The 22,741-nt window shown below is 42.0% G+C and overlaps 1 protein-coding gene across 2 annotated transcripts in view; it reads left to right on the top strand.

Annotated features, from left to right (window-relative positions):
• The window catches only part of ttll5 (tubulin tyrosine ligase-like family, member 5), a 98,183-nt gene that overhangs the window by 3,636 nt on the left and 71,806 nt on the right, over nt 1–22,741 (top strand). Inside the window, exons 4-12 of one of the 2 annotated variants that reach the window (XM_080413282.1) lie at nt 132–214; nt 1,335–1,441; nt 1,928–2,058; nt 3,722–3,804; nt 5,936–6,005; nt 6,200–6,284; nt 7,969–8,070; nt 8,393–8,484; nt 8,879–8,986. In XM_080413282.1, coding sequence (XP_080269408.1) covers nt 132–214; nt 1,335–1,441; nt 1,928–2,058; nt 3,722–3,804; nt 5,936–6,005; nt 6,200–6,284; nt 7,969–8,070; nt 8,393–8,484; nt 8,879–8,986 — 861 coding nt within the window. Of the gene's footprint in view, nt 1–131; nt 215–1,334; nt 1,442–1,927; nt 2,059–3,721; nt 3,805–4,628; nt 4,711–5,935; nt 6,006–6,199; nt 6,285–7,968; nt 8,071–8,392; nt 8,485–8,878; nt 8,987–22,741 lie in introns of those variants that run through there. The other variant, XM_080413283.1, reaches the window with a different exon arrangement.

Raw genomic sequence — 22,741 nt, 5'->3', positions numbered from 1 at the left:
GAACACGGTGAAAGATGATAAAACAAGCTGTTGCAGCCTATTATCTTTTTGGGTGCTAGGAATGTTTTTAATGTCTGAGCATATTGAAGTACATTAAAGACAGTTGCACTATTGTTTTCCATTTGTTAAAGAGAGATACAACATGGGCTTCAAGATCGTTCGCACAGAGAGCCGCCTGGTACGAGGAATACTGACCAATCATGGATTCCATGAGGTAAAGTTCTTGGGCGTCCAATGTCAAAGTGGTGACGTACACAACAATGTCATGTTTCATGTATGACGGTCGTACACCGTTGTACAACAAAGTATAAATTATGCATAACCCTAAGATGATGCATTCTATTCCAGATGATGCATTCTATTCCAGAAGCACAGTGCTATATTTACGTACAGTAATGTAAATATATAGCATTGTACACAGTAAAATCCTCTGTGTGTTTTTTAACAATAAGGGATGGGTCCATGTCTGTCCAATCCACTGGGATTTTACACTGTAGGATAAGGGATTGAAAATCTGTCATTTTTAGCCTTCACTTATACTGTCTAATGCCTGATTTATACTTGTTCGTGCACCAAAAATAACTGTTCTACAAGCTCCCAACGTGTCGCATCGCTTGTAGATCGGCTATTTTTGGTGTGCGACACTGGTGCGCAACTAAGTATAAATCATGCTTTAGTCGAAGCCTGGGAATGTGCCCACAATGGAAATAAAAAAGTATTGGCCCTCAGGGGAGCATACTCCTCATTATCACTCCTTTCAAACAGTTACCATTAATTCTCTTTTTATTTCTCTTCGATGCTTCTGGACTCCCACTAAACCGTCATCAAAGGCAGACGAGTGTCTGCCACGGCATCATATAGAGCCAGAGTTTAATAACCCTCTATTGCAAACATATGGCTTTCTCCTAGACAAGTTAGTGAAAGAGCCATGCCAAACTTGCCTCCCCACCAATGGCTGGAATAAAACAAAGCAAAACAGAAAACACATCAAGTAAAATGGTGATGAAAATAGCTGGTGAGCGGGCTTTTGCTTTGAGGTGATTTGAAGAGAGTAGGCTATATTTCACCAGATTAGTGGCTGAGTATCTGATCTGCTTCTTAGATCCATGCTAACCGACCAGTCACATGTGATGGACATCAGAATATAATACTGCTGTCGGTGACTGGAAACTGTGCAGAGCTCGCACAGTATTAGCATCAACTACTATACTTGGTGTTGCTCTGAAATATATAGTATATATATTTTGGTCATTTGTCCTGTGTGCAGTGAATCTAAATTTGTTGACAAAGCCTCTGAACATTCTCTTGACCAGAATGTCTCTTGTTTGTTTCAGGTTCATCCAAATAGTAATGACTTTAACCTCATGTGGACGGGGTCACACCTCAAGCCTTATCTCCTGCGCAGCCTTCAAGACTTCCAGAAGGTCAACCACTTTCCCAGGTGCAGGGCACAATCTTCAGTTGTATCTGTTGAAGCAGACAATATTGTATTGGAAGGAACATTCAGAGTACACATGGAAACACAAAAGAGGAATGATTGTCCCTGCATTCTTTTTTTTTCTCACCTAACCAAGCACCAATTGCCAATGAAAAAAAGAAGGGTAAATTACAATTAAATAGATAAGTCATACATATTAAATGCCCCCACACCTCTGAACTGACATCCACAGGAGATGCATTGAGCATTCAGTCATCTTATACTGCTGCTGAGCCATTCTAAGACCTTCAGATCAGTCAGTGTGTTTGTTGGCTTCCACTGCAAAGTGCATTTAGTTTGGACCCGTGCCTCTTTAAAACATGAAATGAATCATAATGTCACGGAGAAGGGAGTCTTATTGCCACTGTGTTTGCACTGCACTTTACTTTACTTACTACAGAGCTTGAACATTTTTTAACTCACAGGTCAGCGGCCGTGTTTGTTTTCCAGGTCATATGAACTGACGCGCAAAGATCGCCTGTACAAAAACATCCAGCGAATGCAGCAGGCTCACGGCTTTAAAAACTTCCACATTGTTCCCCAGACCTTTGTGCTTCCGTCGGAGTACCAGGACTTCTGCAGTAAGCTTCCCTCAAAAACCTTGCACCTGAGCCAGGGTTCCCACTCTCCTAGAAAACCTGGAAAAGGCTTGGCATTTTAAAATCTAATTTTCCAGGCCTGGATGAGTTATGTAAAATAATCAAAGGAGAAAAGTTTTGGAAAAGTAGTGAAATTTTGTTGGAGCCTCGCTGGATCCCTTGTCGACCAGGGATGGGTCACCCACAGGTCTCTTGCGTAAGAGATTATTTATTTCAATGATACTTTACCTGTGTAGTTAAAGAAAATGAAAGTAAAAATATACAGGGAGGCGACTGGGTGGGTTTGGTTGAAGGGGTTCATGACCCCTTGTAATATATGTGGCATGATGTCATCGCTGTCAGGCAGAAACCTTGTATCTCCATATTTCATCTTTTTTCGTATGACTGTCACGCAAAAATAGGCAATCTACAAAAGTTCACACAATGAATTGTGAGCTTGTCTGCTATTGTTGCTATTTTTTTTTTAAATCTTTCGCCAAAAATGATATAGCCAAAATGGGGACACCAGGTGGACGTTGTTAAGTCTGTCTGTGGGTTTTATGAATATTTATCCAATGAAAAGTATTAACAAGACTTAAACAAGAATTTAAAAAAAACTACATTGGATCCATTGGAACACAGGTTATTTCTTCCTGAAAAGTAATTGTCATGACATGTCGGGTCTCTTCTCTACATGTAAAGTGTCTTGAGACAACTTGTTGTGATTTGACACTTTAATAAAATTGAATTGAATTGAATTGAATGACATAAAAGGCTTTCCACCCGACAGCGACAGGCAAGTAAATCTGCTCATGTGTCATAGAGTAGTTTTTGAAAAGTTTTGGAACTTTGAGTCTAAAAGACCCAGTAGCTACACCCAACTAGAACAAAGCAGTTTGCATTGCCATCCTTAGAGCCAGAATTAGTGCCAGAATAAAGGGGTGATGGTATATATTATATATTGGTGTATATTCACTGAAGGAATAACACATATTTTAAACAGCTTAAGCTTTAAAATGAAATAAAATGCCATCAATAAAAAGCAACAAAGTGCCTTTTGGCCCAAGGGTAGCGCAGGAGGAAAGGCCACCTTGCCACCACAATGAGTAGGGTTCACCTTGCAATCTGCCTTTTTTATTATGAGAAATCATGTATGCAAACTAAGATTACATTTGGGCTTAATGGTGGTGCTAGAAGAAAGGCCAGGGGGCACCCAAAATCAATAAAGTTAATTCCCTGGGGAGCATGAAGGTGCACAGCAAATTCCAGGTCAATCCAGCCTGTAGATATTTAGATATCTTGTTTAGCATTCAAGTGTTGGACTGCCGACCGACCGTCCTTTGACATAGGCGTGGCAATATATTTATATCGTGATATGATACCAGATATAGTTTCAACTTTAAATGTTTTCAAAAATAGCAAACATTTTCAATCTACAACCTCACAATGCGTTGAGTTTGTAGATCTGCTATTTTTGCCATGAAAAAAAAACCCCCACATGATATTATCATCACAATTATGATATTTGATTTTGTCCATATCGCCCGCCCAGCCCTAGAGTTGGTCATGGAGAGTGGGAGTGGGAACCCTACAGAGCTTGTTATACAATACACTCACCCTTATTGCTCATTCTGAACTGTATACTCACAATTTTCCTCCTGCCCAGGTTGTTTCGTTAAGGACAAGGGCCCTTGGATCATTAAACCAGTGGCGTCTTCAAGAGGAAGGGGAATCTACCTGGTCAGCAACGTAAGACCACTATCGTTCCCTGACACAGCTCATAGAAATCGCATAGACATTTTTTGTTTTCAAGTTCTTGACGGACGTTTCGATGGTAGCGTAGTCGCCTCGAGAAAACGCTATGTGGAATGATGCAGCTGCTCAACAAGATGTTACACAGTAAAATCCATTTGTAACTCTTGAGTTAAAGGGGATTTAATTAATGTTTTTTGTTACATGGTACATTCCTACAGTAATAGTTGCTGTAGAGTGAGTGTTCAGTAACAGGGGTCTCCCCATTTCTCCAGCTTTTTAGTAAAGTGAAAATACATTTTCAGGTCCAGATACCATTTTCATCCAATCAGGTGAGAATCAGGCGAGAGAAATCATACAGGCTACAAGTGAAATTGGAAGTGATCAGGATTTGGAACTGTAACACTATAAAATTCAAGCTGATAAATTATCTCTCCTGATTGGATTTATTTTTTATCCCGACCTGAAATGTTATTTTATGTTCACTAAAGAGCTGGATTGGGGAGACCCCTGTTAGTGAACAAACACTATAGCAATAATTATCTGAATATTGAGCTGTAAAGTAAAAAAAATAAAACATATCACGTACACCACCTTTAACACTGAGGATTTTTACAGTATACTAGTGTTGTTGATAGAGTCCTCTTTGGTGTGTGTCATAGCCATTAATAAGCTTTGTTGAGTAAATCACACACTTCAAGGCATGGACTCTTGGAGGAGGTCCACAAGGTTCTCTCTCTTGGACAACGTATACACGTTTTTTCTTCTTTTCTTCTTTTCTTCTTCTCAGGCATTTTTATGAAACAGTGGAAAGAATGTCAGGGTGATATTTGGAAAAGAAGGTCGTTCAAGTTTTTTTTTTTTCAGGGTTTGGGTTTTCTCTGAACTGTAGCCAGCCCTGAGGTTAGTTGCTCCTCCCTGCCTCGCTCTCAGCTTCAGCACCTGCAACACATTTTAACCTCATAAATGACCTAGCTCCTACCACCGGATTGGATTTTCATAGAGTGCTGTTGAGGATCGGCCTACTATGACCAATGCCATTGTAGATTTCAACATCCCTTGATCTGATTTTCCCTTTGATTTTTTTTATTTGATTTTATAGACTGGCAAACATAGTCATAGCCATCTGTTGATAACTTGTGCAGTGGTGGAAAGTAACTAAGTACATCTACTCAAGTGCTGTACTGTATATTTTCTGCTGCTTTATACTTCTTGAAAGCTTTAGTTACTTAGCAGATTGACATAAACAATATAAAATGAATAAATGAGGATGTATTATTATTATAGATTGAGACAAAACGAGGCTACTGTATATTGATCCAGGTGGTCACAAGCTGCCCAGCAGTATTGAAAGTAGTTAAAATAAGCCTGTCCTTCCCAACTGCAGTATTAAAGCGGCACTATATAACTTTTTTTTAATGAATAAAATAGTGTAGCTTTAAGTACACATTAATGCATCAATAATTATAATACAATAATGTGTATTATTATGCGTAATAAGTGCTTCTACTTTTGGTTCTTTTTATGCAAAATTACACTTTGGTAGAGGTTTCGGTTGTTTAGTTGTAACTCCAAATATTGGTGAGATATCTTCAATAATTATTCTGTTGATAAAAAAATAAACTCCCTATTGACTTGAAACAGGTTTCAAAGTCACTCTTTTGTGTATGCGTTAACTTCCTTGTTGTTTTTTCTATTTTGAATTAGGAAAAGAGCAGAATCCTCTTTGTTTGTGTTACAGTAGGTGCTATAAAGTGACTTTGAGACCTTTTTTACAGTGCATTGTAAGTCAACCAGGAGCCTCTTTTGGTCTATCAATTTCTAATCAACGGAGCAACTATTGAAGATATATCACCAATATTTGGAGTTACAGCCTGGCAACTATACAACCCAAGCCTAAGTTTATTTTGATCCTAATACTTTTGTGCTTTTGCTTAGGTCAAATTATGAATGTAACACAGAATATCTGCACTGTGGTATTTCAACTTTTAATTAAGTAAAAGATCTGGGAACGTCACTGTTCAATTTCTGTTGGTTTAAAGTTACTCAGCTGTCAATGGGCAATTTAAAAGTGGATGCAGTCATGTTTATCTGCATGGTGTATGATATTACCATGTTTCATCCACAGCCAAACCAGATTTCCATGGATGAAAACATCTTGGTATCTCGCTACATTAGCAACCCTCTGCTGATAGACGGTGAGCTCTTCTTCCAGTTGTCCCACTGTATTAACCACACAAACTCTAGCATCCCTATTCTGGGCATGCCTTATTATGAAAACATTGGCAAAAGTGTGCGACCATTCGGTGAAATCGCAGATCTGCAAGCTTACAGCGCGTTGCGTTACATCTGCACATCTTTCTTTGACTAATGTTTGTTTGTTTGTTTTCAGACTTTAAATTTGACGTGCGGTTATACGTGCTGGTGACATCATACGATCCCCTCCTTATTTATGTGTACGAAGAAGGCCTGGCCAGGTAAGCTGACAGATATGTGTCATGTAAATAATGTTGCTATTTGGGCATAGAGATTATGCAATAAGTGAGAAAATCATTTGTACACATGATGCAGTGACCAGTAGAGGGCAGCCTCAACTTTACAGACTTAGGACTGGGGGGGGGGGGGGGTTGGATAATTCTAAACAAAGCTCTCCATTGTCTCAACAGTACATCAGGCTAATCAAACACTGTTAGATAGGACATGGAACATTTTATTTTATTTATCTAATCATCTTCCCTTTTATGATCTGGGTTACCCCTGGCCGACTGACTAGAGGGCTGTTACTTCATGGTCTGTGAACCCTGACTGATTGTTTTGATTAATATGCTCTTACTTTGGCACATGTATGTTTGTATATGGTAAACTGGCACTGTAAACCTGTACACAACACCTATCATCCACAAGGGTATATGCTACTGTATGCATTTACCGAGTTATTATTATTATTATTATTTTTTGTCTTGGTTATGTTATTTTATTTTTATTTGTATTTGTATATTGTATATTGTTGTATATTTTCTACTTGTGTTTCCTTTACCTAGCCTTTGTCATAATTCATTGTTTGTCTGGTTGACAGTATGGACATAGTTCTCTGGGGTGGGGGGGTTATGGGGAGAAAAAAGAAAAGAGAAAAGGGGGGGTACGGGAAAAAAATAAAAATAAAACTTGAGCTCTCCAGAGCCCATATGAGCAAGATGCTTAACCACTTAAACCATAAATACTTAGTTGACTGCCTGGGGTCCCCCATGGCACTATACTTAGTCCACTCCTTGGTCCTCTACACAAATCTCTTTGCCGAAAATAGCCGATCTACAAGATCACAATGCGACGCGTTGTGGGCTTGTAGATCGGATCATCTGATAGGCTATTTGGCAAATGTTCTCCTATTTTCGCCGAATGTTCTCCTATTATAATATGTCCAGAATAGGGACGTTAGGGTTTAAATGCAAGGGGGGCTGGGTGATGGACAGAACGACTGGATGAGGACCGGCGAAGGTAAGTTCCATGCTGCTGCGCGGAGCGACACTGACTCCCTTCCGTTTGCTGCACTTGATTATGAGCTGTGAGTTATAAGTCCTGGCCAAATTCCGAATCCCACTTTTATCTCCTGACATTCCACTCGGTTTGATGGTATTCAGGTACGAGCCGTGTTGCCAAGGAATTCTCATTGTTGCACATGTGGCGCCCACTCCTTCCCAGACGCAGAGGAGGGGAAGAAGAATTGAATCTTTGCAATTATAAGCCTTCAACACTGGCGTCCCTATTTTGAGCATGTCATTATAGGTGAAAATGTAGAATTCCTTTTCAAAACGTTTAAAAAATGTTCAGACATTTTCAAAAATGGCAGATCTATAAGCTCACAATGCAAAAGAATTCCATAAAATGCAAAGGAAAAAAATATATATATATATATTTTTCAACAATAAAAAAACTGCCAAAAATATATTTCTTATTCAAAAATAGCAAACATAGTCAATCTAAAGCTCACAACGCATTGCGATGTGATGTGTTGTGAGCTTGTAGATCGGCTATTAGGTGGTTAAAGTGTCCCATCGCTCGGTCAGGAGTCGGCCATGTGAATGAAGTCATTATGGCCGTTTGCCACGATGAGTGACCGTTTGATTCTTGTCCAAATAAGCTACACGTTGCCCTGCCCCACAGGTTCGCTACAGTCAAGTATGACCGGGCTTCAAAGAACATCAGGAACCAGTTCATGCATCTCACCAACTACAGCGTGAACAAGAAGAGCAGTGACTACGTCAGGTAATGTCATATCTAAACTACAGTACCAAATATCTGCTGTTCATTTTAACCACTTAAATTCTCGATACTTAGTTGTCCGGGGTCGGCTCCGTACTTGGTCCGCTCTTTTTTCCCCCCTCTACATCAAATCTCCCGCCAGAATAGGGATGCTATAGGGTTCAAGAGGTTCATTTTAAACGGGTGCTAATTAATTGGAACGCAGATCGAGTCATCTGTCAGTTGTTACATGGTCATTATGGGGGGTGGGGGCAGGGGGCTTTCTCTCGTTTTGGAAAAAGCCCAAGCCACTGAGGTTCTCTCTCTGTCTTTTGTTCCTTGTCAGTTGCGATGACCCCGAAGTGGAGGATTATGGGAACAAATGGAGCATGAGTGCGATGCTGAGGTATTTGAAGCAGGAGGGGAGAGACACCACATGTGAGTCGAGTTCTCATTCTCTCTCATTCTCATCCTTAGCAAACCGTTTTCCAAACGTTTTAACTGCAGCATCCACGCAAAGATTTCCAAAAATAATGGTCGTGCGGTTCGCAGCGGCACTTAATTTCACGATCCCTTGACATAAGATTCAAAGAAAAAGAAGAATAAATCATTATGAGAGGGAACATTTAGATTAAATTACATTTTAATCTTGGGAGCTACTTATACCTTTTCAACAACATGTATTACTTTACATGAGTTAAAAAAAAATGTGGCATCGACGAGTATACTGTGAATCACTGACCCTCCGCTCCCCTCCTCTCTCCTCCACTCTCTTCCCCTCCCCTCCTGTCCCGTCCCCTCGCCTCTCGATCCTCCTTTTTGCTTCTTCCAGTACTTATGAGCCAGGTGGAGGACTTAATCGTCAAAGCCGTGCTGAGTGCTGAACTTCACATTGCCACTGCCTGCAAGATGTTTGTGCCACACAGGACCAATTGCTTCGGTACCATCATCATTATTCTTTTTTTTATATATATATATTTTGGGGGCTTTTCTGCCTTTATTCAGATAGTACAGTGATAGATAATTTCACTGGCTTCGTAAACCAAAATTGCATAGGGCAGATATGACAAATAACTGAAATATTCAAAGAAATTACTGACATATTTAATAATTTTATACTTCAGATCTGCTATTTCTGCCTTTTTGTAATTTTCGACGATTATGCAAAATAATTGCGATTATCTCAAATAATTGCGATTAATAATTGTGACAGGCCTAGTGATAGAGTGACAGGAAACAAGGAGAGAGAGAGAGACAGGGAGTGACACACAGCAAAGGTTGTCGGGCTCGGGAATCGAACCCACGACTCGCTGCCAGGCTGCATTAGAGCCCATATGTGGGGTTCCTCCTCCATTGTCTGGTACACTCTTTTCACATGATGCGTAGGGCTGGGTGCGGTAACCGCAATACCGCCATACCGCGGTACGGTATACCGCACCGCACGTCAGGTTCATTACCGCGATAAAAAAAAATAAAAAAATATATATATATATATATATATATATTTTTTTTTTAAATATGTTTTAAATTATTTTTTGTGGAGGTACCCCGGGGCCGGGGGTCGACAGGAGTCGGAGCAGGGCCAGTCCATTATTATTAAACTGGGGGTTTGCTTTTGTGTGTGTGCCTGATAATTAATTATTTCTTGGCTTTAGTATTACAGAAATTGTTAGATTGAATATATATATAGTCTACCCACACAACACAGACATATAAAAAGTAAGCATAAGCTGTTTGAGTTACATTATTTTCAAGTACTTAGCTTACATATATATATATATATATATATATATATGTATATGTGTGTATGTGTGTATATATATATATATATATATATATACTCAGATCCGTAGACCGACCCATCACCCGTGATTATTTCAAAATACGAACCAGACCCGCCCCGCCCGTCAAATAAACGACCCGTTGTCCGCCCGTTTATCCGTGTAAATGAAAAGTGTGTTGAAAAAGATAGCAGCCTTCAACAACAGCGCTACATTCAGTGGTCAGGTTTGTACAGAAATCAAGTGAAGACGGAGGAGCGAGCTTAAGCCACGCGCGAACGCGCATCTACGCAGCACACGTGTCGTTGTTTACGTCATCACATAGTTTTAATTTGAAGGTACAGGACGTTCAATGTGTTTTTGTGAGTTAAGATAACTGACCAGCATGAGCATGCTCCGTGCAGTTGTGCTGTGTTAAGTTACACAAGTTACGTTGTTTGGGCGGAAACAGTGCTCTCTGATTTTCACAATAAATACCCGCCCGCGATTAGTTCAGTACCGCCCGTCCCCGTACCCGTTATCTTATCAAAGTAAAATTTTCACCCGTTTTCACCCGTCAAACACGGGTATCCGGCCCGTTGCAGGACTCTGATATATATCTATATATAGATATAGATATATATAGATATATATAGATATATATATATAGATAGCTTGGGTCGGAGTCACCAGTGTAATTTCACTCTCATATATATATACCTCGTCGTACGATAGTGTCTTACATCACGTAACAAAAAGAGCAGATCTACAAGCTCACCAAGCTTGTAGATCTGCTATTTCCGGCAGCCGAGACCAATCGATTGACGGCATTCACGGCACTGATGCAAAACATACGACGGTTTCATTTATTTCATAAGTTTCATAACAAACGGGGATAGATTCCCTACTTTACTTAATCCTAATAGTTTTTATCTGAGATAGCTTTCCAATAATCTTTAACGGATTACGCTAACATCATGGTCATGGAATATAAACATTAGGAACGATGCCAGTCGGCCACGCAGACTGGTTAACTACGAGAGATGAGAGAAAACATCATCCAGGTATTTCTCTCTTTTACTTGTAACTGAGTATTTTCACATTTCAGTATTGATACTTTTACTTAAGTACAAGATTTGAGCATTTTTCCACCACTGCTTAAGAGCAAAACTTATTTTTGTTCGGCTTACTTCAGACAATGCAACAGCATAGGTGATGATAATAATAATAATGACGACGGTGCAAAACCCACCGTCGGTAACGGCATGGTAACGGTAACGGCGCGGTAACGGTAACAATGTGGTAGCGGTAATGGCGCGGTAACGGTAACCCGCGGTTCTTTAAAATTGGCTTCGCGCGCGTGCACGTACCGCCGTACCGTACCGTAACGGGGAGTAATTACCGCGGAAAATAAAAATCCATACCGCCCCAGCCCTAATGATGCGTGCAGAGTAGGTTTAAGAAAAAATATCTCTGCCTGTTCAAGCTTTAATCCATTAACACATTAAGACCTGAGGCCGATTCTACAGATGTCTTCTAAATCCTAACAGTTTTCTGAAAAACGTATGTTGCTATATCAGTGGTGCTCAAACTTTTTCATGTCAAGGACGCCCCAAAATTATATGTACTAGACCATACCCGGTGAAGTGCGCAGGCGAAAGTAGTTGCAAACGTGGTGTTATTGCGCGTCCTGTTGCCCTGCTGCTTGTTTCTCGCACGAAACCTGGCAAGCCTGCGCAGTGTGATCTCCCATTGTTTGACACATAAACGCTAATAATAAGCTGAGATTTGATGAAATTGAAAAACGGGCTTCGCTGTTGCGTTCAGATGGTAATGGTCAATGGCTGTGTGCAAAGTCAGAGCAATTGCTCCAGCCACTGAGGAGAACCGGGCAGCCTCACCATGACACCATGCACCACTACACACACCACTACTGAGGTTTGTCAAATTATAGGAGGATTTGGCCGCAGATCCCTGTCTCAAACTATTTTGTTCCAGGGACCCCCAGAAGCAAAGATTTGAGTAAAAAATGTAAAAAAAAGATTTTTGAGTATAAAGTTATGCTTTTTAGTAGCTCGAATCTAAAATGACACGGATGCTTTCCCGGTTTTAATGGGTTAATGAAGCACAATGTACTGTAGCACAGAGCCAGCAGGCACCGGCCAGGGCAGCAGCATGCCTGCACAGCGCTCGCCTCTGTTGTGGGACAGACGCTAGAGAACCGCGACAACTTAACATCGACCTTATCGACAAAATAGAAATGGTGAAACAAATTGATAACACTGATGAAACTGTGATTAACTGTGGACTGACTCGATAGAAATGTTGAAATTCTGCAAGTAGCCAGAAAAGAGATTGGGAATGATCTTGGCCAAAATCCAGCAGACATATGACTCAAACCGCCAACAGCAAGCCAGGTACAATATAAAGTGTGTAAATGTGTCTTATCTATTAATTGCGGCCATTAAAGATACGATACTACTCACTACACGCACTACGCTGATAAACACATTGTAGCTGACATAGACCTGAGGTCGATTCTGAAAACGGCTTCTAAATCCTGACCTAAGTTTTCTGAAAAACTTCAAATATTTATTTAAAAAAATCACACCCAGTGTGAAGTGGGCGGTGTGGTCACAGTGGTCATCACAGTGATGGAAGTTCACTTAAAGAAAAGTAATATTGTGGACCAACCATTGTACACCCCTAACTTAAAAAAAACCATAAATGTGTTTTTTTTAAGTGCATAGTCCTATTTTTTTTTAGGGCTATGCACATGTGTCATGTGTTCACTAGCCAATCACAGTCCTGAATAGTCCTAAATTGGCCACCATAGTGTACAATGGTGGCCAATCACGGTGCAGGGTTAGGGGGGTACAATGATGGCCAAAACTACAGCGCAGGGTTGGGGGGTGGGGGGGGTACAATGGTGGCCAATCACAGTGCAGCGAATGTCGATGTCCCAACCCCACTTATAGGGGCGGTTTCACCGCCCAAAAATCACACCCAGTGTGAAGTGAGCGGTGCTATTTATGAGTTATTAATTTCATCATGCATCTCGGTAGCCAATCACAGCACGTCCTGCGAAGTGACGTGCTTAAATTTTTTACATTATTATTAATTTCATCATCCGTCTCGCTAGCCAATCACAGCGCGTCTGCGAAGTTTGAAGTTAATTTCATCATGTGTCTCGCTAGCCAATCACAGCACGTCCTGCAAAGCTTAGCCTATGGGCGTGTTTTCCACAGCATGGCGTCACAGCGAAAGACATTTTCACGACGGAAAGAAAAACTTTCACCACGGATGGGTCCTAAACCCTCTAAACCCTCAAAAATTACAACAGATGTATGTTGTTATATACTGTACATAGCAACAGGAACCCCAAAAGGGGTTCCCGTCCTGAAAGGTATAGTTACAAAAAGGGGTTCCCGCCCAAAAATGGGTTAAGACCGGGAAAGCATGTGTCATTTGTAGATTTATTTGGCTATTCAAAAAATAGCAGATATACAAGCTCATAGCGCAGCACCGAGTGCCACACTATGAGCTTGTAGATCTGCTATTTTTGAAAAGAGGACATTTGTATAATATTTTGTTCCAGGGACTCCCAGAAGCAAAGATTTGAGTTACAAATGTTCGCTTTAAAAATATATATATTCAAAGACTTGCACAAATAAAAAAAATAGCAGATCTACAAGCTCGTAGCGCGGCACTCGGTGCCAACATGCGTTCCCAGATTGAATGGGTTAACCACATGAACCCTAGTGTCCCTATCCCCAATCTCACAACGCGCACCGCGACTCATGAGCTTTTAGATCAGCTATTTTCAATGAAGAGATTTAATTTGTGTAGAGGATACGTGATGATAACATTATTAACGTTAACACCACAAGAAACTCTTAGGGACCAGTCGAAATTTACAGAAGGGGGGGCATGGAGGAAATATATGTGCCCTAATTTAAAATGCAATGACCCTCCCTCTGAATGGGAAAAAAAATCAATGACCCTCCCCAAGTGATTAAAAAAAAAAGAATGACCCTCCCCCAAAAATATCAATGACATTTACCTCAGTAAAATGATGTCTATTATACGCTAATCTTATTCCTAACCTTAACTTCGAGTAAATAAATTGACCGCAAGAAGTAACATTGCATCGCAGAAAATTACTGACTTGAGTGGGATTCAATACTGCAGACGACGGAGCGCACGGATTCAGAGTCCGACAATTTACTCAGGAGCTACCCGTACTGATAGAAAGGTTGAGTTGTCAGAAAGCCTTGACCTTAGCACCGCTGAAAAGTCGCGCTGCGCGCGGCGCATCATCAATAGAGAACACTTGCTGTATTAAAAACAAATATGAAAGACAAGCGCGGTATAATGAGAGGCAGGTGCCTGGAGTGCACATGTGATGTGTATGAAACCCAGAACGACATTGCAGCATGTGATTATTGTGGCCATGCCCCTGGCCAACACATGCAGGTTTAAGTTGTGCCACCACCACCTGATAGTGATACAGCACCTGTCTCCAAATTTGACCAGGTATGTTTCGTTTTTTTCTACTGAAGCATCTGTTTTCAAAGAATTAGAATACATTTATAATGTATTTAGAGTGTGTGTGTGTGTGTGTGTGTGTATATATATATATATATACACACACACACAGGAAATAAGTCCACGGAAATAATTAATTTAACTTGAAGGTTAAGGTATGATTTAATTTTAATATAGTACAAGAATAGTGTAACTATCTGTAAAATATAACCAATTTATTTCATAAAATTATGTATTGGGTTATAGCCTATTTGTCTCAATATTTGTAGACTGCCTATGAATTTCATGGGCCTGGATAGGGCCACCTGGCCTGGTGGAGATCTGCCCTGTTGCGCAGCAGCACAGCAGCAGGTGAAGGCAATTAACTGAAATGAGGAGCTGCGCAGCTCAAACTAATCTATGTCAAACAGTCACGTTCTAGCTGCTGAAATAAACTTCCCATTTGGATCATTGTTGACAAAGGAACAGAACATGGATATTGTTTGCAAAAGGATTATTTATTGTCCATCAGAGCGGTGAGAACACAGCTTCTCTCTGCTTTTGTATGATATTGATAGCCTAATCTTTGGATCTGTTTGCAGTTATTAATTTGTATTGCTGTTGATCCGGGTTCTCTCTCCCTCCCTCTCTCCCCGCTCTCTCATGCTCCCCCCCCCCTCTCTCTCGTGCGCCCGTGTGCTCTCTCATGCCCCCCCCCCACTCTCTCTGTCAAAAGTGTTGCTTGGCTTCCGCGCATTATAAACTGGAATATAGGCTTTAAATCTAACCTATCACTGGTTATGTGCAGCGTTTCACTTGATGTTGAATCTCAACCAGAGAACTGGTGTCTACCATTACCGTATTGACAGAGGTGCGCGCTGTGCGTCCTGGCCATCTCCACGCATCCATTGCAGCCTGTGCGGAGTGTTTGGTGTTATAATAATTTATAACTTGTTTGTAAAATTGATGAGGGGAAGGGGAGAATGTAATTCATAAAAACTGTAGTAAAAAATATATATAAAAACCCGGACTATTTTATTAATTCAAAAATGCATGACCCTCCCTTGGACTCAAAGTAAAATTAGTTGACCCTCCCTCGGACTAAATTTTAAATGGCATGACCCTCCCCTATTTTCCTCCATACCCCCCATTTCCTAAATTTCGACTCGTCCCTTACCTGGATGAGCCAAATGTGACAGCACAGATTTGATCAAATCATTTAGGGCAATGGGCATGGGCACACTTTGAGACGGCAATGTTTGTCATTTTCAGAACCAGATAGTAAACATTGTTTTGTTCTAGTTGAAGCCCGTCGTCCTGTTGGTTGTGAATGTGTTACTATAACCAAGAGGACAGTAGGTTTGTTATTGAGTAAATGAAATGAAATGGGTTAGTTAAGTTGCAATCTGGAAATCCATTCGGCAAAAAAGTTTTTATTTTTTCCCCCTCCTCCTTTGTTTTTGCCTCTGGGGGCACCACCTCCTTTTATGTGTAGAAACAGGAACTCGGTTTGGCTCGTCCCCTTTCTTAGTCCAATTCCTCCTTGGGTGCTTCTGTGTTTGTTCCTACTAACAACAACACTGACTACATGCTTAGGGCAGTGGTGCTGACAGATTCGTCTGTCAGCAGAATCTGTTTTGAGAGATTAGTTATGTTGTAATGTAGAAGTCTTAATGCTTGTGGCTCGTAAACACTTTCTTAGAACCCTCTTATGCTGCATATGTCACTCCTGTTTTCACACACACACACACACACACACACACACACACACACACACACACACACACACACACACACACACACACACACACACACACACACACACACACACACACACACACAGCTGTACATGGAGCCACACATACATCTTTCATATTTCCTCTCATTTTCACAATGATTGTCTAGTTGCTCCATGTTGTACACAGAAAAAACTGCAGATTTTCAACACTCAGCGTTTGACTGTGTAGTTGTAGGTATTTGGACCCTTCCTGCCTGCTGGCGGCAGAGTAGTGGAAAGCCTGTTGACTGAGGCAGGAATTCGTTTCCTCCTCTCTGTTACCATTCAGGTCTGTCTGATTTTAGGCTGACTGTTTTCTTGGCTGCTCCTGCCCAGCACCAAGCTCGTGTGAACTCCATTTCGGAGCCATTACCCGTGTTAGTGTTGGCACTAATTGTCCACACTTTCTCTTTCTCTTATTCTCTCTCTCTCCCCGTCTGTCTGTCTGGCTGTCTCTCTCTCTCTCTCTCTCTGTATCTCTCTGTCTCTCTCTCTCTCTCTCTCTGTCTCTCTCTCTCTCTCTCTCGTTATTTCCCTCTCTCTCCCCATCTGAGATTTGGGAGTTTGAATACGGCACACACGACCAAGCCTCCACTCAGTGCCTCAGTTCTGCCTGTCTCCTCTTTTCTCCTCTCCTCTCGTCCATACGCTCCCTTTCAAAATGATTACGGTATAATTATTTTCGCTCTCTTTACTCTCCCCCACCTCTCGTCGTTAGAAAAAACAGTGGGGGCCTCGCACTTTGGATGAGCTGGTGTTAAATGAATGGGCAATGCTGTGTATTTTGGCGGGGGCTTTAATCCAGGCCTCAACCATGCCTGTCGGACACAAATCAACAACCGTATGATGCATCTGTCTAGAGCGAGAGTAGAAGAAACTCGACAACAACAACAAAAAACACCAGGCAGGTTACTATGTCTCTCATTCATTCAGTCAGTCCCAACTGAGGGCCTTAACCACATGAACCCTAGGGTCCCTTTTCTGGTCATAATAGGCGGAAACAACAGATCTACAAGCTCACAACATGTTGCAACGCAACGTGATGTGAGCTTGTTAAGAGTTAAGAGATTTGGTGTAGAGGGAAAAAAGGGATGGAACCAAGTATACAGCCCTGCGGGGCACCAGTCAACAAAATAGGGTTTAAGTTGTTACACATGCGCACATTATTCCAGATGCTGTCCCAGTTAAGGTTGTATATTTGGGATGTTTATATCTGTTTATATCTACCTTTTTATATACAATAATAATAAACAGGATATTCCAACTATTACCACGCAGACAGAATTTACGAGGGCCCCTGAGGGCCAACAGTAAACAGGATTGTGTGTTTACATGGCAAAGTATCATGTTACTGTTACTGTCAGCCTGTCTCATCTGTCTCATCTTTGGGTTATTCGCAATCAGGATCATGCGTCCCATCTCTGTTAATTTAAATGGGGTATTACCTCTGCCAGATCAAAAGAGGAATGCGACAGGGGGGTGCTGTGGTAACGTACCGCCACCATTATCCCATCGCATGCCGAATAATACGGGAACATCGCCGCGCAAGTAAACGCGCATGCCATCGCAGCCTGTCAAATTCAATACTTTCAGCGTACCACTGCAATACTATCACTCTGCGAGGAGCACAAGGCAATTAGGTCCGTCCCCTTTGTGTATTATGATACACAAACACTGTGGTCTGCTGCGAACATGCCCATTAACCTCCTGAGATATCAGTTGACTGTTGAATATCGTGTAATTTTGTTGTCTTCAGTGGCCCTAGGCGACTTAATTACAGCGTTCACAGTGTTCCTGCAGGATTAGGTTTCCAAAGGCAGACACTGACAGTTCCAGCGGACCACCCTCGACATCTCTCTGTTGTTCTGCCTCTCTCTCAAGGTGGGCTGTTGCATGCAATGTGTGTTTCACACACGCACGTGGCCGCGTACACACACACACACACACACACACACACACACACACACACACACACACACACACACACACACACACACACACACACACACACACACACACACACACACACACACACACACACACACACACACACACACAGGCATACAGAGACATGTAGGAGCCAGTGTAAAACATGAGTGCAGGCAGGTCTGTGCAGTAAAATCCTTCGTGTTCATGTAACCTTGAAGAGTGTACAAATGGAACCAAATGGGTTCATTTGGTTTCATTTTTTAAATTAACTGAGTATTTTACTGTGTGTTCTCAAGGGAGTCCAGTCTCATATCACCATGTTTTCTTTTTCCTCTTTTTTTTAATACTCCCCTCTTAAATAAAATCCAAACTCAAACCGCAGAGGAGCCGTGTTTTCTGAGCAGCCGTCAGCCCCCCCACCCCCTTTTTTAAACTTACTGTCTCTCCTCTCTTCCTGCTTGTCAAAAGCTCCGACTTGATGATTGTTAATGTGACTGCTGCAGTTGTCGTGGACCAATAAGATAAACATTTTAACCAATATATCAACATTATATTGATAAAATCACCTGGGAGTTTTGGGATCGTAATATAGTGATATGGCATAAGTGTTGTCTTCCACTGGTTTTAAAAGTTGCATTACAGTGACTAATGCATTTCTTAGTCGAGTAATAGTCATAGGAATTTGTCCACTACTTGATTACTTGGTTTAATCAACAAATTGAGTTTTCTGCAGGTCTGCGGCGTTGGCTCACCTGGTTCTTACCAGGCGCATGCCACATAAGTATGGATATACTGTAGTCCTTCCTGCAGCCGGCCTGCGTTTGAATCTGACCCAAGGCTTTTTGCTGCATGTCATCCCTTCTCTCTCTCCCACCTTTCCTCTCTCTCTCTCACTGTCACTATCGAATTATGTTTGCTGCATACAATGAATACAAAGACCAGCCTTTTCAGGTTTGGTGAGGTTGAGTACTGAACATGATTTCACAATGGCTATTGAAAGTTATAGACTGGCATAATGAAAGCGTTATATCTAGAGTTGACAAGAGATGTACACAGAAAAAAGCATGGCAAACGACTAATCACCTAACAAAGGCTTGGCTGACAAAGACCAAACTGACCAATTAATCGATTAATCAACCATGGGTTAACAGTCCTAGGAAAGTGATGCAAAACGTACCTGACTATTCTAATTACCCACTTAGTTATTATATAGGTATTACTAATGATTATTTATAAAATAATCTCATTGTGTAAATACTTTGCGAAAGCACTAATCCTACGCTATCCCTGCAATATTGTCTCAAAATCAATATTGTGGTATTTTATCAAAATGATCATGATATATATGATTATATGATATATGATGTCCATATCGCCCAGTTCTAATCATATTGTCGTGGTGTATAGTAGCCTAATGAGTAAGTGCGGTTAAGTCGAGGGAACGCGCCCTCAAAACACACATTATGCCGTTTCAGTGCGTTCTCTGCCTTGTCTGGACAGCAGCCATGCGAGAGGCCATAAAGCAAGTTATAATCTTAATTTGGGGCAAATTGCTCCCTGCTATTTTAATGTCTCTAATCCGTTGTTTATTGTTTTTCAAATTGGGATTTGAGTTTTTTCCGCCCAAATTGTCCTGCCTATCTACAGGGCTATACGGTAACAAAATCTTTTTATAGCGCTGTAATGTCTGTTGTGGGAAGAAATAAAAACAACAGATTTCTGTTCTTTTTTTTTACTGTAAGAGTTGTGTGTGGGGGCTATTGTGTGTGTGTGTGTGTGTGTGTGTGTCTGTACGTGTCTCTGTGTGTGTGTGTGTGTGTGTGTGTGTGAGAGAGAGAGAGAGAATGTGTGTGAGTGTGTGTGTGTGGGACTGTGTGTGTCTGTCTGTCTGTCTGTCTGTCTGTGTGTGCGTGTGTGGAGAATGCCACCCATGCAGCTTCTTACCACTGCCTTATGATTAATGGACAGGCTTTTTACTGAGGGATACTGATTACGAGATGTTTTGACTGAGATCTGATTAGCCAAGCCAAAGGCCTATTTTATTACACACAAAACATTCCACTTACTGGTCCTGTGTTCCAGTGAGCGTTCCTCATTAAGTGTACAGTGTGGTTGAAGCTCCCGCCTTTGAACCACCCTCCCTGTGTCCCACATTTGTCAGATAGTCACACGCTTTCCTGTACCAAAAATAGGGGTACCATGATGATCACCATGGCCAGGCTTGTTATGAAATCCAAAGTCTTTTATAGAGCGATAAATGGACCGGGGGCCCCTGTGTCTAGAGATGGAGCTACAGTACATATTGTTTGCCGTTTTATTTGCTGTCTTCAGGGCGTCTGTCGTGTTTCTGGCTCGGAGCTCGCCGCCGCGCATCTCTCATCACTTCAACAGCAGAGAAGCAGCTCAGAGGCAATAATTTATCTGAGAATGATGCAAGGCTAATTCAATTGTCGTAGTTGATGACAAAAACACACAACAGATGAAGGATGCTTTATGATGTTGTTGTTCTGTGTGCCAGCGATCTGCGTGGCCAGGGGCGGGACGCGGGAGGAAACATTGTCATAGTCGTGTCTCTTGTGGCGTGGAGTTTTCGAGCAGCGCCCATTCCAACAGCAAAAAAAAAAAAAAGTAAACACTCCTCTTCATCATGCCTGCTTTCTTCTCTCCTGTCAACTTTTTTCCTTTCTTTATTTCCTTCTTTATTTCTTTCTTTCTTTCCCTCCCTCCCTTCTTTTAATGGGTGTGATGTGTATGTTCACTGGTTCCTCCTCTGCCTGTCTGCGATGCTTGTTGTGGGCTCTGTGGACACATTAACAGCGCTCCCCAAGGCAGCGGTTGAGCCGCAGAACAAACGTTCGTCTAGCTAGCGAGCGGCTCCGCAGGCTCGTGGGGCAGGGACGGCGTCTGCTCCTAATTGGAGGAAAATGCGCCGCACATGGAGTCTGCTTGTCGGGGTTTTGGCGAGGTGGTGCCGGTTTTCCCCCCTTTCGCCTGTTGTTGTGGTGCCACTGATGAGGCACTCTGGGCCCAAACCAAATTATTCCAGTGCTCCGTTCCCCAAGACTAATACATTATGTTTTATGACTCTCTCTCTCTTTCTGTCTCTCTGTATCTCTCTTTGCTTGTGTGTGTGTCTGTGTGTGTGTGTGTCTACAGTATGTGTGTGTTTTTATATAATAAAGAGCCTGCAAATGGAAAATCAAATCCCTTGTCTTCTGCTTAACAACTACTGTTTAACCACATGAATCTTAGCATCCCTATTCTGGGCATGTGATAATAAGTGAACATTCAGCAAAAATAGCAGATCTACAAGCTCACGTTGCGACGCGTTGTGAGCTTTTAGATCAGCTTTTTTCACTGAAGGGATCTGATGGTAGAGGGGAAAAAAGGAGGGGACCAAGTATAGACCTGTAGGGGACCCCAGTCAGTGAAGTATATAGGGATTAAGTGGTGAAGCATTCACCCAATCCCTCATCTCAAGTCAAAATGGGTCTCGCAGCTTAGGTTGCAGGCGTCGTCTCGAGGACATACTGTGACAAACTTTGTTCAGCTCCATCTTGCGTGCACGGTACGTCGTTAATACTAACCGATCTTGAACCTCAAGATGATATGTATCGTGTTACTCTGAACTCCCCATAATGTAATTTTAGGACTCTGCGTTTAAGCTAAATGAAGTGCAATCAGGGCGCTTGTTTGGGATTTAGACAAATCCCTGTCACTTGCAGAGTGTGTGAGATTGACAGCATAAAAAAAGAAAGAATGAAAGAAAATTTATGAGTGTTTTGAAGAAGTGTAGACAGTCTGAATTCCAAGACCGAGCTGGGGAGGTCTGGGATCTTGGATATTGGAGAGCACTGTGCATGCTCGTTGCTCAGAGAAGATCGATTGAGACATCTCGCTAGGCCAAGTCTAAATCTGACTATCCTCTCGTTAGTCTTTGTTCCTAGAAGCACCTTTTTAACAGGCATGGGCTCAATATGAATCGATTAATCTAACAAGTTTTTTATTTATTTATTTTTTTACCCTAAACCATGTCTGTAATTTACGGCCCTATAAATGTACCTCGTCCAGCTGAACTAGCGGTGCTCAGCCTGTCATTATTCGAGCCAAGCGCAGTGAGAAGACATCGCTCGCCGTCACGCTGGCTTTTGTGTGCTTAACACTGGCATTGACCTGCGGATGCTAGAATAAACAACGTTGGTTATGGCAGCTTTGAAACCGCCAGCCCTCTGGCCTATTCTCAAAACAGAGTCTGTTCTTTTGAAGTGCCATTAGGAGGGACCCCGGCACCCCGCTCCCCCCCCCCCCCCCCCTCCATTGGCTTTAAGGCTGTGCTTTGCCCTATCCCTGTGAAATGCTGTGGTTTAACTTTCCTCCCCCCCCCTGGCTGCAGCTGGGGTCAGGGGGTGGGGGTGGGGGGGCGCTGGCTTGCCGTGACACTCCCCAGAGCAGTGTGAGAGGGAGTGGTGAAGAGGAGGGCTTTCACAACGGCTGCCACAGGCCAGCCCTGTCACGCTGAGGGTTGTACAGTATCACCCCCAGGAACACCAGGGGGAATGGATGACTTTGTACACAGGGAAACCCTTAGACTAGAGCATGCACGCTGTTCCATCTCGCATTTCCTGAAAAGTAACGGTTTCGGACATTCCGCACAACGGCAACGATATATAACACAGGGGTCTTCTGCATTTTTCAGATCAAG

This window comes from Gymnoscopelus braueri, assembly GCF_963280865.1.
Source record: "Gymnoscopelus braueri genome assembly, chromosome: 19".
Lineage (NCBI taxonomy): Eukaryota > Metazoa > Chordata > Actinopteri > Myctophiformes > Myctophidae > Gymnoscopelus > Gymnoscopelus braueri.
The sequence above is the reverse complement of the archived record's forward strand: the minus strand, read 5'-3'. Positions and strand labels throughout refer to the sequence as shown.